This window comes from Stomoxys calcitrans, chromosome 1, assembly GCF_963082655.1.
Source record: "Stomoxys calcitrans chromosome 1, idStoCalc2.1, whole genome shotgun sequence".
NCBI lineage: Eukaryota > Metazoa > Arthropoda > Insecta > Diptera > Muscidae > Stomoxys > Stomoxys calcitrans.
The window spans coordinates 28,245,626-28,261,419 of NC_081552.1; the positions used below are offsets into that span (position 1 = coordinate 28,245,626).

The 15,794-nt window shown below is 41.6% G+C and overlaps 1 protein-coding gene across 1 annotated transcript; it reads right to left on the reverse strand.

Annotated features, from left to right (window-relative positions):
• Positions 1 to 655: 655 nt before the first annotated feature.
• LOC106094919 (vacuolar protein sorting-associated protein 26C) lies at positions 656 to 15,715 on the reverse strand. The gene is made up of 4 exons (XM_059360546.1): positions 15,628 to 15,715; positions 1,797 to 1,949; positions 950 to 1,724; positions 656 to 890 (listed from the first exon to the last, which is right to left on the reverse strand). Exons 2-4 carry the CDS (start codon positions 1,860 to 1,862, stop codon positions 769 to 771), a joined length of 963 nt encoding a protein of 320 aa, XP_059216529.1. The 5' UTR covers positions 1,863 to 1,949; positions 15,628 to 15,715; the 3' UTR covers positions 656 to 768.
• Positions 15,716 to 15,794: the final 79 nt, after the last annotated feature.

Sequence of the window (15,794 nt, forward strand, 5' to 3'; positions counted from 1 at the left end):
TTATAATAAAGCAAAGAATATCGTAATACTGGCAAACAGATGCTACTTTGTATTAAGTAAGCAGTGTCGAAACAAGGACACCTCTCGACAGACGAAGACTACACTATACAAAACACAGATAGTACCCGTGTTATTATATGGTTCGGAGGCATGGGGACTTGTGAAAGCAGACGAGGCAGTGCTTGGAGTGTTTGGGAGAAAGATTCTTCGTAAAATAAATGGACCAGTTTGCGTTAATGGAGAATATAGGCGTCGTATGAACCACGAGCTGTACGATGACGATAGCATAGTTATACGTATGAAAATACATCGGCTGCGTTGGCTAGGCCATGTTGTCAGAATGGATGAAGAAGCTCCAGCAAAGAAGTCTTTTCAAGGCAAACACGGTGGTACACGCAAACCGGGAAGACCAAAAGCACGATGGAAAAATCAAGTGGTGGGAGACACCCCGAAATTTGGTGTCAGGGATTTTAGAATGAGCGCAGAAGATCGAGGCGCTTGGAACGCTATTCTACGCTCGGCTAGTGGAACAAATGTTCTGCCATAGCCAATTAAAGTAATAGTAAGTAATGGGGTCATAGATGAATATTTCGAGGTTTTACAAACGGAATGACTATATTAGTATACCCCCATCCTATGGTGGTTTTATACCTAGTTTTACCTTTTCCAGCTTTTATATATTTATTATTTTCCCCTCTTATATGGAGAATAGTATGCGTTTCTTAATATTCTATTCTTGATTCTTATATCTGTCCTGTAAGCAACTAATTAAATTCCACGCGTTGAACTCTTTGATCCCAGAGGCCCATTCAAACGTTTTAAAACTATGGGGAAATTCTCGCTGATAATGTAGTCATCTTTGAAAACTATCACCAGATTCACTTCAAATTCTAGAAAGAGAAATAAAAACTTTAGTTGGTATAATACTTAAATATTTTCCTAAACCTACCGATTTTAAAATTCTTTGTGATAAGTGTGGGACAGGAAAACAAACGTGGCAATACCATATAAATGGGTATTTCCAATCTTGGACATATATTGCCATCCACAATTTGTATTGTCTGTATTTCAGTGGAATCCTTGGCGTAGCCCTCCTTGCAGCCACATGTTTCCACACGCAACAATTGCAGTTCTATGGACTTAATGGCCACTTCAGTGTGTTGAATGGTTAAACTACCCCTCAAGGGCTGGGTAATGCAAAATTCGGTCTTTTCCAATTTACCGGTTATCAAAAACCGTGGCATTGTTATGCGTTCTTTGGAATTTTTTTGTATGCTTTCGGGACTTATGCTAAAATTGGCTTCTTTGGCAGGTGCGACAATAGCTTCAGCTCCTGAAGGCGGCTTGTATTGTATGCAAAATTGTTGGGTTTTTTGCAAAGATTTGGCCAAGAAACTACGTTTCACATCACATCTCAATTGGTAGTTAATGTTGATGAACAGCCCATGATAGGTTTCGTAAAGAACTTTCGGTTCTTTATTGCACTTAAGGGGAAATTCAAAATGGAATTCTGTATTTCCGGCATTAAGTTTGCCGGGTGCCGATAAATCGATAGTGGAATTGAGAAGTTGTATGGGTTTGAGAGAATTATAGAAAGCATCCAGAAGACCCACAGACTTGCTATTGCTGAGTTGTAGATTCACAATCCCCTCTAGAGATAAGCTAATGCCATCATGTTTGGCTTCCGAGGGGCAGGAGAAGTGCACACATCCCACTAAGACATCCTGAAAAGGAAGGTAAGTAGTAGTCAATGGCTTAAGAGGAAATTTGAAGATTCAATTTTTTTCCCAACTTACATTTTCATAGTAGATTTTATTTTCACGCTTTAATTTTATTTCAAAATTTAAAGCATTGGAACCCATTCTCCACCTAAATACTACCACCAAAAGTTTTAAGTATGTTCTTTCTTAATTTCTTACTTTTGACAAAATTGATTTCGTAGAGGGATACTGAAAAAAAGAGTCAAAGGTTATAAAATATCAAAGGTATATGGCTGTCTGCATTAATGGGTCATGATGTGGTGAAAAGGTAAGGGGATAAAAGGCATAAACATGTGAAATTAAGAGTATCTTTCGGGGTTTAATAGCATAAAGTTGTAGTTTTGTGGCCTAAGTATGTTGCACGTTGACATCAATTTAAAATCAATACCAACACAGGCCGCTGCATTTGTTGAGCTAGAACAATCATCTTAAGATGGTTTGTGCGGCTGAATTGCTATTCACAGTACGGCATTCTCTCGGCAGTTGTTTACCGCCTCTGTCGTACCTCCACCGTATCATTATAAATGCTGGCCAAGTCTGTCTGATGCACTGCTTGATCTCGAGCATGTCTTTTGTAACACTGAATCTCTGGCTCTTTATCATGAAGTTCTAACTCATATTGGGTTGCCCAAAAAGTAATTGCGGATTTTTCATATAGTCGGCGTTGACAAATTTTTTCACAGCTTGTGACTCTTGCTTTAGCTTGCTTTAGAAAAAAGTGTAAAAAAAGTATATTTGTTTAAAGTTCATTCTAAGTTTTATTAAAAATGCATTTACTTTCTTTTAAAAAATCCGCAATTACTTTTTGGGCAACCCAATATATTAGGTGGTGGTTTTGATGTTGTTATTTTCGTATCCACTTTTGCATGCGGAGGTGGCTATGTCAAGCTCTTGTAGGTGGGCAGGCTCGTTCCGGTCTATACGACCGATCGCCGCGGGAACATAATGCAAACTGCAAACTTTGCCCATTAACATTCCACTAAGGAACAGGGGTAAACTTCTCACATATCAATGAGTGCAGTCCGATTCAAGTTTAAGCTCAATGATAAGGAGCCTCCTTTTTATAGCCGAGTCCGAACGGCGTGCCGCAGTGCGACACCTCTTTGGAGAGAAGTTTTACATGGCATAGTACCTCACAAATGTTGCCAGCATTAGGAGGGGAAACCACCGCTGAAAATGTTCTCTAATGGTCTCGCCAGGATACGAACCCAGGCTTTCAGCGTCATATGCGGACATGCTAACCTCTGCGCTACGGTGGGAACATAATGACCATTGGATATTTAAAGTCGTCAATACGTCGCCTTGTCTTATCGAGCATCATAGGCACTCAGTATTTAAGCAAGAACCGGTGCCACCCACACTTTCACTGAGACTCTACACTCGATACCGCTGATTGTCCACGATTTCAGTGGCAGCTACTCCGTATGGAGCATTCCACTATCCGCAACCTGTAGACGCGCCCGGTAGCTCCCTGTTAAGCTTCTCGTGACAACGAAAAACAGCAATCGCATGACAGCCGGCTATACGTACAGGATTGACCCGATTCCTTCATCGGCAAGGGCTGCCGTCTCAGCTACAACATGGCAGCCGGTTGTACGTACCGGATTGACCCGATGGAATCCTCCATCGGCAAGGGCTGCCGTCTCGGTGTAAAACACACTGCTACAACAACAACAACAAAAACAACAAAGAACACCACACATATTGGAGGTCAAAATTCCTGCCTGTGTGATGCTCATAGTCATTCCGTGACGGTCTTTGGTTGTTACGTTTGGTTAAATATACAAATCTTGGAGCTCTGCAAATCGGGTTGAGTGCGTCCACGGTGATCTAGTGGTAATTTAAGGAGGATTGGCTAGGTAGATGAGCAGATGACTTGAGTCGTATAGTTTGTCACGTTGGAATCAATTCCAGACCCATATGAGTCGAAGCCGCTGCATATGTTGGATCGTAGTTGAGCTAAAACTACTCGTAGAAATGTAGTTTTAATGCTGTGGGTAGCGGCTGGTCTGGAGAACGGCATTTGTTCCGTGGCTACCCCTTCTGCTACCATTACCTCATAACTGCTGATAAGTCCTGCCTGCTACACCCTCTTTCCTAAATCATGAATATCCCACTAAACTTTTCTGGACATTGGTTGCCTATCCACTAGGGGAGCGACTTTGTTGTTGTTGTAACAGTTTATTGTGGTATGGAAAAAAATAGGGCTTTTGAAAGATTTGTTTGATGTTCATCGTTAATGTTAGACGCTCATCTGATTGTGGATGCCCATAGTGAAATGCTCCATATGAAGTAGCTGCAACTGCAGTCGCGGACAATCTTGCTTTAACACTGCCTATGTTGCCCAATATGGAAAGACGAGTTACAACAACAACCAATGGCCATCATGTTCGCTCCGCGATTGGTCCCACGAGCCGGAAATGTCGAAGAGAATCGCTACCTCCACATGCAATGTGGCTACATCAACAACTATTCTAGATGTCCGACCCATTGACAAACAAATAAAGTATGAGCCAACCGCTGCTATGAGACGTAAGGTCATGCCAATGCAATTTGCCCATGAACATTCCATCAAGGAACGGGGGGCAAACTTCTCACATATCTATGAGTGCTGCCTGATTTAATTTTAAGATCAATGATGGGGGCCTGCTTTTTATAGCCTAGTCGGAACGGCGGGCCGCAGTGGGACACCTATTTGAGGACAATCCCATGGCAGCCGGTTGTATGTAACGGATTGACCCGATGAATTCCTTCATCGGCAAGGGCTGCCGCCTCAGTGTCTCACACACTGCTACTACAACAACAACAACCTATTTGCGGAGCAGTTTTTACACAGCAAAGACCCTCTCAAATGTCTCCAGCATTAGGAGGATTTAACCACCGCTGAAAAAAATTGTCCTATATTTTCGCCAGCATTCATACCTAGCAGGTCATACCTTCGCGGGATAATCGATGCGACGATAAGAAACCTGAATGAGTTGGAAGAGTTTTCAGATGGGCTACCTGAGATGACGAATGCGAGATACTGCTGGCAACGGCACAGTCTTGAATAAACGGAACTCTGGTTGTTGTTGTTGTTGTTGTAGCAGTTTGATGAGTTCTACCTTTCGTCTGCTTGATTCTGTTGAGTGTCCCGATCCAGGAACTTGGCGACTAAGATGGGATGCGTCCAGAGGGATTTGGGTCTGAGTCGAGTGGGTCTGGCTTGGCAGTTAAACAGATGACGTGCTGTTGTTGTAGTTGTAAACTTAGGCGGCAGCCTTTGTCGATGAAGGACTTCATCGGGTCAATCCGGTACATACAACCGGCTGTCATGGGATGGCGGAACACTGGTATTTCCATCTGGTGGTTCATGCAATATGGATGGATCAACGCACGAGGACAGTGTGTCTAGGAGTATTCATTGAGGATCTATGAACTAAGATCTATTTCTGACCACCTGACCATAATACGGCCCTGTAGTCATCGATCCGTGCGATCACGGAATGCGTAAGGTAGTATGGTGTTGATTAAGAACACCTTTACGGATAGTAAGATGTTCTTAGGGACCATAACAACCAAGACGGTGAGGTTATGGACGGTATATTAGGAGATTAGGGCAATGAAAGAGCAGACGAATACGTCGCACTGTGGAACAGTGAAACTTTCGGTGTCAGGGGTAAACACTGCTGATACTGAAATCAAAGAAAGAGATCTTGGTTATCATTCCGAGGCATGTGCAGAAGTTAATTAGACATTGAAGAATTTCTTATGCCTATGACCGAATTTTGCCGCAAACAAATTCCTGCACTTAGGTTGGTATACAATACCAGACTTGAACCAACTTAGGGCCGCGGAATTCTTGAAATGGATTTTTTCGAGGGTACTTTTTTGTATCGATAATCATGAGAAGCTAAGGGTTTTTATTGAGCTCCCTGAAAAAATGTCGTAGTCCGATCTACGAAATTTTTGCGCTGTTGTCATCTGCCTAATAAGCTAATTGCATCTCGTACTTGGATACCCCATTTATTTCGTGGTTTTTTGTTCCCGTCTCTCTGCGCTCTTGTTGTTGTTGTTGCTGTGTGTTGTCTAGTTTTCGCGGCATTTCATTTGATTTGTTTTGCCATTGTTCACCTTTGAATCATTGTTCCTGCACCTGTTAAACATGCTATTCCTAAAAGCTGGAAGTGTCCTGTTTGTGGCAAAATCATTACTCGAGGAGTTTACAGTATTGGGTGTTCTAGCTGCCCCAATTATTTCCACACTAAGTGCGTCAATATTTCTAGTAATGAAATCAAAACAAAGAAGTCGTCGCAGTTCACCTGTAAGAAGTGCAGTGGTGATAAAGTCAGTTCTGCACGTTCCAGTTGTGTTGCTAATTCCACCGCTTTGAGGGGCGCATTACCCAATAGCAGTCAATTTGCTAATGATAGTGCCGGTGATGCGCGTTCCAGTGGTGTCGGTAATTCCAGCATTTTGGGGACATTATTCAATAGCAGTCAATCTAATTCTGTTGACGCCGCGCATTCTCAGAGTGGTGCGCTTGGTCTCCTTACTGGTTTGCAGAGTATACGTGTTGGCCCGTCTGAGCAAGCAGCAGATGATCGTCTCAGTTGTATTCGTGGCTTTTTGGTGACTTTGTTGAGTCCATGAAACAAAATTTTTATGAGCAGATGCAGAAATGTTTGCAGGATTTTCAAACAATGGTGGATGGTGTTGTTGCTTCCTTTCGAGGTGAGCTTATTGCTTCAATTCAGAAAGTCAAATCTGATATTCTTGTTTGTCAGCAAAATATTGATAATAATGATGTTAGGCTGTGTGAGTGAATACGGCAGTTGGAGCAGTTTAATTTGGTTCACCAAGGACGTATCAATCGCGCGGTTATTCTTATTAGTGGCATGCCGAGATCAATTACCAATCTGGGTGAGCCAGTGATACAAATTGGAGTGCAGGTTGCCCCCAGTGATATTAATCATTGCTGTTATATTTCCGGTGTTAGGATGGTGCTGGTCAAGTTCAATTCCGTTCATACCAGGGATTTGATTATGGCGAACTGTTCTAGGCTTAACTCGATCAGGCTAAACGATGAAATTGGTGGCGAGGTTGATTCCCGTGTGTATTTAAATGATCATCTTACCGCACCTGCCTCTAACCTTGTTTTTAAATGTCGTAAGCTGCGGTCACAAAAGCGAAAATTGAGATATGTTTTTATAAATGGAGATATTTCCAAGGTGTGCCTTACGTTTCTGAATGGTGACGTTCAAACAGTGAGTGTCACTGAATGTGATCAATTATTTGGAAGTGCTGAGTCAAGCAACGCTAATGGAAATGTGGCTAGCACCGTTTGTCTCTAAGTCTATTACAGTACAAAGTTGTTTATAATGGTAGTGGTCAATATGGGATTGTTGAATGTTTGTTTGTAGAACTTTTACTTGGTTCTAGAAATGTTCTTGTTGGTGTTGTATATCTTCCGCGGCGAAGTTTTCGGGCATTTGAAAGTGAAGTTGCTGATGTTTTGGTGAGATACTCTGACGTCATAATTTTGGGAGATTGCAATAATAGTCTTTTTGATTTGTCGTCTTCTTATAGTGTGCGCGAAAGTTGTAGGCGGCTTAATGTGTCAATTGTCCACAACTCTCTACCTACTCATTTTAGGGCTATACATAATTCTACTTCCTTACTCGACTTTGTTCTTGTAAGTGATCGTAGTTGTGTCTGTGTTACTAATCAGGTTGTTTGTCCCAATATATCATGCGTATATTTTCGTGCCCCTTAACGTTTCAGTCCTTAATATTTTCAGTTCTTTGAATATGTTGATTATAATGCTTTGAGTTGTGATGATTTACAGGAAATTGTTTCGTCTACTGATTTTTATACCCACCACCGACGGATGGGGGTATATTCATTTTGTCATTCCGTTTGCAACACATCGAAATATCCATTTCCAACCCTATAAAGTATATATATTCTTGATCAGCGTAAAAATCTAAGACGATCTAGACATGTCCGTCCGTCTGTCTGTTGAAATCACGCTAAAGTCTTCAAAAATAGAGATATTGAGCTGAAACTTTGCACAGATTCTTTTTTTGTCCATAAGCAGGTTAAGTTCGAAGATGGGCTATATCGGACTATATATTGATATAGCCCCCATATAGACCGATCCGCCGATTTAGGGTCTTAGGCCAATAAAAGCCACATTTGTTATCCGATTTTACTGAAATTTGGGACAGTGAGTTGTGTTAGACCCTCCAACGTCCTCCGTTAATATAGCTTAGATCGGTCTAGATTTAGATATAGCTGCCATATAGACCGAACCTTCAATTTAGGGTCTTAGGCCCATAAAAGCCACATTTATTATCCGATTTTGCCGAAATTTGAGACAGTGAGTTGTCTTAGGCCCTTCGACAGCTTTCGTTAATATGGCTCAGATCGGTTCAGATTTGGATATAGCTGCCATATAGACCGATCCTCCAATTTAGGGTCTTAGGCCCATAAAAGCCACATTCATTATCCGATTTTTCTGAAATTTGGAACAGTGAGTTTTCTTAGGCCCTTCGACAGCTTTCGTTAATATGGCTCAGATCGGTTCAGATTTGGTTATAGCTGCCATATAAACCGATCCTCCAATTTAAGGTCTAAGGCCATAAAAGCAACTTTTATTATCCGATTTTGCTGAACTTTGGGACAGTGAGTTGCGTTAGGCCCTTCGATATCCTTCGTCAATTTGGCTCAGATCGGTCTAGATTTGGATATAGCTGCCATATAGACCGATCCTCCAATTTAAGGTCTAAGGCCATAAAAGCCACTTTTATTATCCGATCTTGCTGAAATTTGGGACAGTGAGTTGTGTTAGACCCTCCAACGTCCTTCGTCAATTTGGCCCAGATCGGTTCAGATTAGGATATAGCTGCCATATAGACCGATCCTCCGATTTAGGGTGATAGGCCCATAAAGGCTACATTTATTATCCTATTTTGCTGAAATTTGGGACAGTGCGTTGCCTTACGCCCTTCGATATCCTCCGTTAATATGGTTCAGATTGGTTCAGATTTAGATATAGCTGCCATATAGACCGATCCTCCGATTTAGGGTCTTAGGCCAACAAAATCCATATTTATTATCCGATTTTGATGAAATTTGGGACAGTGCGCTGTCTTAGACCCTTCGACATTCTCCATTAATATGGCTCAGATCGGTTCAGATTTGGATATAGCTGCCATATAGACCGATCCTCCAATTTAGGGTCTTAGGCCCATAAAAGCCACATTTATTATCCGATTTTGCGGAAATTTGGGGCAGTGAGATGTGTTAGGCCCTTCAACATTCTCCATCAATTTGGCTTAGATCGGTCCAGATTTGAATATAGCTGCCATATAGACCGATCTCTCGATTTTAGGTTTTGGGGCCATAAAAAGCGCATTTATTGTCCGATGTTGCCGAAATTTGGGACAAAGAGTTAAGTTAAGCCGCTCCACATTTTTCTGCAATTTGGTCTAGATCGATCAAGATTTGCATATAGCTGCCATATAGACCGATCTCTCGATTTGAAGTCTTGGTGCATAAAAGGTGCATTTTTAATCCAATTGCACTGAAATTTGACACACTGACTTATATTATGCTTTTCGACATCCGTGTCGTATAGATCGGTTTATTTTTAGATATAACTACTAAAAAGACCAATATTTTGTTATATACAATGGAACAATGACTTGTACTTATTAGTATTTGATCCAAATCGGAACATATTGCGATATAACTGCTATGGGACATAAGGTATGGAATTTTCACTGGATTTTGATGGAAGGTGGTTTACATATATACCCGAGGTGGTGGGTATCCAAAGTTCGGCCCGGCCGAACTTAACGCCTTTTTACTTGTTCCGCTTTGTATTCCACTAGTGACGTTGATTTTCAATGTAGTAGTTTTAGTAGCTGTCTTGGGTCTATCCATAATGCGTATCCTATAAAAAAGGGTGATAAGGACTAGGAGTGAGGATTGGTTTAGCAATCCCCTCATTTCATATCATCTATCGCTTCGAGATTTGGCTTTTAAATCTTTCTTGGAGAATATATCCAATGTTAAGTGGCGAATTTTTTGTAGAGCCAGGAATAAAGCCAAATCTGTTATAAGAAAAATTAGAAGGGAAGCGAATGTACTGCAGTTTGAGGGCAATAAAGGCACAAAGCAGTTATGGGCGTTTTTAAAATCCAATCGACTTGGCAGTTGCAAGTCGTATGATTGTGATTTGAATGTGGAGGATTTGAATACGACCTTTAATAGAAAAAATTGGACTCCCAAAGGGTTTTAACTATACTGGTTTTGCTTTTCAACGTGTGGAGTTGTGGGAGTTGGATAAGGCATTTTCTGCCATTAAGTCCAATGCAGCAGGTGTAGTTGGTTTCTCATTAAAATTTCTTAAGAAAATCTATCCTCTTGTGTCTTGCCATCTGTTACATCTTGTAAATTCTATTTTGTTAACTTCTTCTTTTCAGTCCGATTCGAATTTAGCCAAAATAGTGCCCGTTGGGGAAAAAAGACAGTCTTATCAAGCTCGGAAGGAGTTCCGTCCGATTTCTATTTTACCTATTTGTTCAAAGATTGTCGAGCATGTTATTAAATGTCAAATATCTGGCTATTTGGAAAGTAATCGTTTTATTTATGATACCCAGTGTAGATTTAAGCGAGGTAGGAGTACAGCCTCATTGTTATTGGGCTTGACAGATTCTATCCGGTCAAACATGGGTGGATTACGATTTTGCGTGCTATTGTCTTTAGATTTGGAAAAGGCATGTGGCAGAGTGGATTATAGTCTTCTATAAGTTTTCGACCAGTGCCTGTACATTGTTATGCTCGTATCTTACAGGTAGGAGCCAGTTTGTTTGTGTTGATAGTAAATATAGTAGTGTTCTTTCTGTAGGAAGTGTTCCTCAGGGTTCAGTATAGGTCCGCTTCTTTTTGTGTTATTTGTCAATGATGTTTTTTCTCGTCTGTATTGTTGGTGCACTCCATTTGCATATGCTGATGACATCCAATTGCTTTTTAAGGGTGATAACCGATTTTGAATGTTTTTCAGACGAAAATTAATTTTGCGATCGAGTCTTTACGTGAGTGGATGGCGGAGAATAGGTTCAGTGTTAACGCTTTTAAAACTAAAGGCCTTTTTATCTTCGGGCTATCTCAATAATGTTGGTGTTAGATATAATAATGTATTGGGTTGCCTAAAAAGTAATTGCGGATTTTTTAAAAGAAAGTAAATGCATTTTTAATAAAACTTAGAATGAACTTTAATCAAATGTATAATTGCCATTTTGTTCGATAACCTTTTGCCATCTTCCTGGCAAATTTAGTATTCCACGCTCATAGAACTTCTGGCCTTTATCTGCAAAAACTGAACCAAGTGCGATTTTATAGCCTCATCATTGCCGAAAGTTTTACCATTTAAGGAGTTCTGCAAAGATCGAAATAAAAGGTAGTCTGATGGTGCAAGGTCAGGGCTATATGGTGGATGCATCAAAAGTTTCCAGCCAAGCTCACTCAGTTTTTGGCGAGTGACCAAAGATGTGTGCGGTCTAGCGTTGTCCTGGTGGAATATGACACCTTTACGATTGACCAATTCTGGTCGCTTCTCCCTGATGGCTGCATTCAATTTGTCCAATTGATGACAGTAAACATCCGAATTAATCGTTTGGTTCCTTGGAAGCAGCTCAAAATATACCACACCCTTCCAATCCCACCAAACAGACAGCATAACCTTCTTTTGGTGGATATCAGCCTTTGAAGTGGTTGGAGCTGGTTCACCATGCTTGGACCATGATCGTTTTCGACTAACGTTGTTGTAAACAATCCATTTTCCATAATCTTCAGTTATGATTCGTTTTAAAAACGGATCGAATTCATTGCGTTTAAGGTGCATATCACAGGCGTTGATTCGGTTTGTTAAATGAATTTCTTTAAACACATGTGGTACCCAAATATCAAGCTTTTCACCAGTCCAAGACTTTTTATGCGATAATGAACGGTTGATTTTGGTATATTTAACTTCTCTCCTATCTCACGCTCAGTTACATGACGATCTAATTCGATTAATGCTTTGATTTGGTCATCATCAACTTTATTTGGCCGATCTGAACGTGGCTCATCTTTAAGTGAAAAATCTGCAGAACGGAATTTGCGAAACCAATTTTGACACTGTCTTCCTTTTAAGGCTTTATCACCATACACATCTCGTAACTTTTTAGCAACCTGCTCCGCGTTTTTTCCTTTACGGAAATAATAAAGTAAAATATGACGAAAATGCTCCTTTGTGGGCTCCATATTAAAATTGACGCCAAACAAACAAATGTAAACAAAATTTCGCGCACTTTTTTTCTAAAGCAAGCTAAAAGTAACAGCTGATAACTGACAGAAGAAAGAATGCAATTACAGAGTCACAAGCCGTTGAAAAAATTTGTCAACGCCGACTATATGAAAAATCCGCAGCAATTGCGCAGTGTTGCTCCGAAAAATCAGGAGCAACACTGCGCAAAGTCATAAACTTGACGTTTTGATGGCCAGTCAAGGCCTCTATCAGTAGCCCGATGTCATTCTTCCTTAGCCCTCCGTGAACAACTCGACCACAACGCCTCGATGTTGCCTGCAACTGTGCCTTTGCAAAGAGGAGCGCTTTGTTTTCTTATTGAGGAATTCCACATGAGTACTAAGGAGGCAGTTTGTAGCGCCGCATTTTGGCAAATCTGCGTGTCGCTTAAATTTGTAATTTCACTATAAACGCTGTCACATTGTTGGAAAAGTATCGTTACGCCGTTAACTTTCACTTTTAGCGGCTGACACACTTCCGCTGCCGATGTATATCTTAAAATTTCTCAAAGCGAAATAAGCGGCAAGATCGGCAAAGCTAAGCTATTGCAGATGTCATAAGTTGGGGACCTAAAGCTATGATCGTACAATAGTCCACATATGATACGGTCTCCATGACGTATGCTAATAGAGAATAGCTTGAGGTTAAATAGTGCCACAGTTATCATCCCAATCTGGGGAGCTCTCGTATCATTTAGTTGTTGTAGCAATTTATTGTGTTCTATCTTTCACCTGCTTGATTCTGTTGAGTGTCAAGACCCAGGAACTCTGCGACTAAGATGGGGTGCGTCCATAGGGATCTTGGTCTGATTCGAGTGGGTCTGGCCGGGCTGTTAAACAGGTGACGTATATCGTGCGGTCCCTGGTTACAATCGGGACATACATCTTGCGCGTCGGCATCAATCCTTGCCCTATAAGAGTTGAGGCGGCTGCATCTGCCGGAACGTAATTGAGCCAGAGCCAGAACCCGGTAGCCATTTACCGCATCTGCTACCGTGTCTGCATGAATGTTGTCTAGACCTGCTTGATATGCCGCTTGATCAAAAGGTTCTCTCTTGTAGCGCTGAACCTCACGCTCTATATCATGGAGATCTACCTTAAGGCTTCTGGGCGGTGGCCTCTGCGATAACAGCCCAAAAAATATTGCTTAGACAGCATGTATTGGTTGCCCAAAAAGTAATTGCGGATTTTTCATATAGTCGGCGTTAACAAATTTTTTCACAGCTTGTGACTCTGTAATTGCATTCTTTCTTCTGTCAGTTGTCAGCTGTTGCTTTTAGCTTGCTTTAGAAAAAAAGTGTAAAAAAAGTATATTTGATTAAAGTTCATTCTTAGTTTTATTAAAAATTCATTTACTTTCTTTTAAAAAATCCGCAATTACTTTTTGGGCAACCCAATAGTTATGTCTTCGCACTGGTAGTCTCGTTGTCTCCTGATGGAGGTGGTCCACCTGAGAAGTGAGGAGACAGCCCGTCGCAGTTCGGAGGGCGGCATTCTGATAGATCTGAATATTATTCCACTGCGCGTCACAAAGTTGACGAGACCACACTGGCGCTGCATAACTTACCACAGACCGGCCAGTAGCTTTGTACGTGGTCAACAAGCTTTCTTTGTCTGCACCCCAAGTGCTGCCAGCAAGTGACTTGAGGACCTTGTTTCTACTTTTGACTTTTTTGGAAATTGCTGTGGGATGTGGGGAGAATGTATCAGAGCTGTCAAATGTGACGACAGGTATTTTGGGACACTTGATGGTCGGAATCATTTCTCCATCGACCATCACAGTCAGCTCAGTATTTACCTCACGCGTATTTGTAGTGAACAATATGGCTGAAGATTTGGTGATAGATATCTTCAGATTTCTCGCAGCGAAATATAAGGCAAGTTCGTTGAGGTAGACGTTCAACGTATCGCAGATGTCAACAATTGGTAGGGGGCCTGATGTCATGATCGTACAATCGTCCGCATATGATACGATCTCTATGCCGCCTGGAGGGGGTAGAATGGAGAATAGGTAGAGGTTAAACAGTGCCGGAGATATCACCTCACCTTCGGAAACTCCCTGTTTCACTCAACGGTGATTCGGCCTCTTATCCCTAAATTCCACAAATGACTGACGACCACACAGACAATTCGCGACCCAGCGTTTCAGGCCTGGCTGGAGGGACGTGTTGGCGATGTCCTAAAATAATTTGGCATGGCTGACCGTGTCGAATGCCTTCGATAGGACCAGTGCCACGAGGACCGTCCTATCACATGGCCTGGGCTGATTGAAGCCACGACAAATGTGTGCGGTGATGGCATGTAAAGCTGTTGTTGTGCTATGCAGTTTTCGAAATCCATGTTGATGCTCGACGAATGGAAATTCTCCTACGAGGGAGAGAGAAGTGAGAGAAGGGAGATCGGTCTGTACGACTCCCCCAAACTCGGGTTTTTACCATGCTTCAGTAGCGGGATAACTCTGCCCATTTTCCAGACATCGGGAACTATAAGAGTGTTCAATGACAGGTTAAGGACAGTGGTAAGGTACTCAACTCCAGGTAAATCCAGATTCTTCAGCATCAATGTAGAGATTCCGTCGGGGCCCAACGCCTTGGATGATTTGGCGCCACGGATGACATTCGTAACTTCGCCCACGGTAAATTGTGATGGCTGTTCATCGGCTCGGAGACCACGAATATGGCGAATGGCTCTCCTTGCCTCCCACTCTCGGGATGCACAATAAATTGACGGTTGAACAACCTGGCACATCTCTTCAGATCAGTCACGGTTATTTCGCCAAAAGTGACTGAGGTCTTGTCATCCCGTCTACCGGGGTTCGAGAGTGACTTAACAATAGACCACAGCTTGCCTACACTGGTGCCTCAGTTACATTGCTCCAAGTGTTCCATCCACAAATTCCGCTTATATTCGTTGACCACCCTGTTTATTTCCAGATTCAGCTGACTGATTCTGGGGTTAGTGGGGTCCATACCACGAATCTCATCACGGTCGTCTGCGAGTACCACTGTCTGCGCCGGGAAGTTGCGAGACTTAAGACTGACTTCGAATAGACTACAACTTACAAGCACTAAGTTAAAATGTTTTAATGTCGTTACAAAGTTTCTGTTATAGCCTCTGATTTGCAGCGTGGGAGAAGTCCTTTGTTATAGGAAGGTTGTGTCTCTATTCCATTAATCCTGGACTAATCCTTACAATATGCATTCGCATCTACCTAAGCCACATCGTTCTGTGTTACGAATTGACCCGATAAAGCTTCTCATGTTGTTGTTTTACATTCCTGTGTCGATTTCGGTATTTAAAAATTATTGCGGTGGATATGGCCGCAAATCGGTCAGGGGTAGATTTATAATAAAGATGGCTTCCTCTCTATTTCGTTAAAAAAAATTCCGTGTAAAGCATCAAACTACGTCAGCATTTCATCCCTATGAGTTGAAGGAGCGTCCCATAAACTTCAACCGACGAATTTTTGTTATACTAAACCATGAGGCTATATTGGAATTAATGTAGCTATAGACAAAACTCCAACCTTTACCTGTGAGTTCTGTGTTCTGAAGATTGTGCAATATATCCAATATTCCTTTTTTTTATTTTACTGCTGTTTGCCCTTACAAACTGTCCACTTAAATAAGATATTAAAAACAGCTGTTTTTTTGTTTATATTTTGAAAAATTAGTATGTTCAGTGCATTCTCAAATGCCC

Excerpts from the sequence above, each read along its gene's own strand:
- LOC106094919 (XM_059360546.1), bottom strand. The coding sequence starts at position 1,862 with ATGGGTTCCAATGCTTTAAATTTTGAAATAAAATTAAAGCGTGAAAAT. Across the intron at positions 1,725-1,796 it reads ATAAAATCTACTATGAAAAT|GATGTCTTAGTGGGATGTGT; the intron begins GTAAGTTGGGAA and ends CTTCCTTTTCAG. Across the intron at positions 891-949 it reads CACAAAGAATTTTAAAATCG|AATTTGAAGTGAATCTGGTG; the intron begins GTAGGTTTAGGA and ends TTCTCTTTCTAG.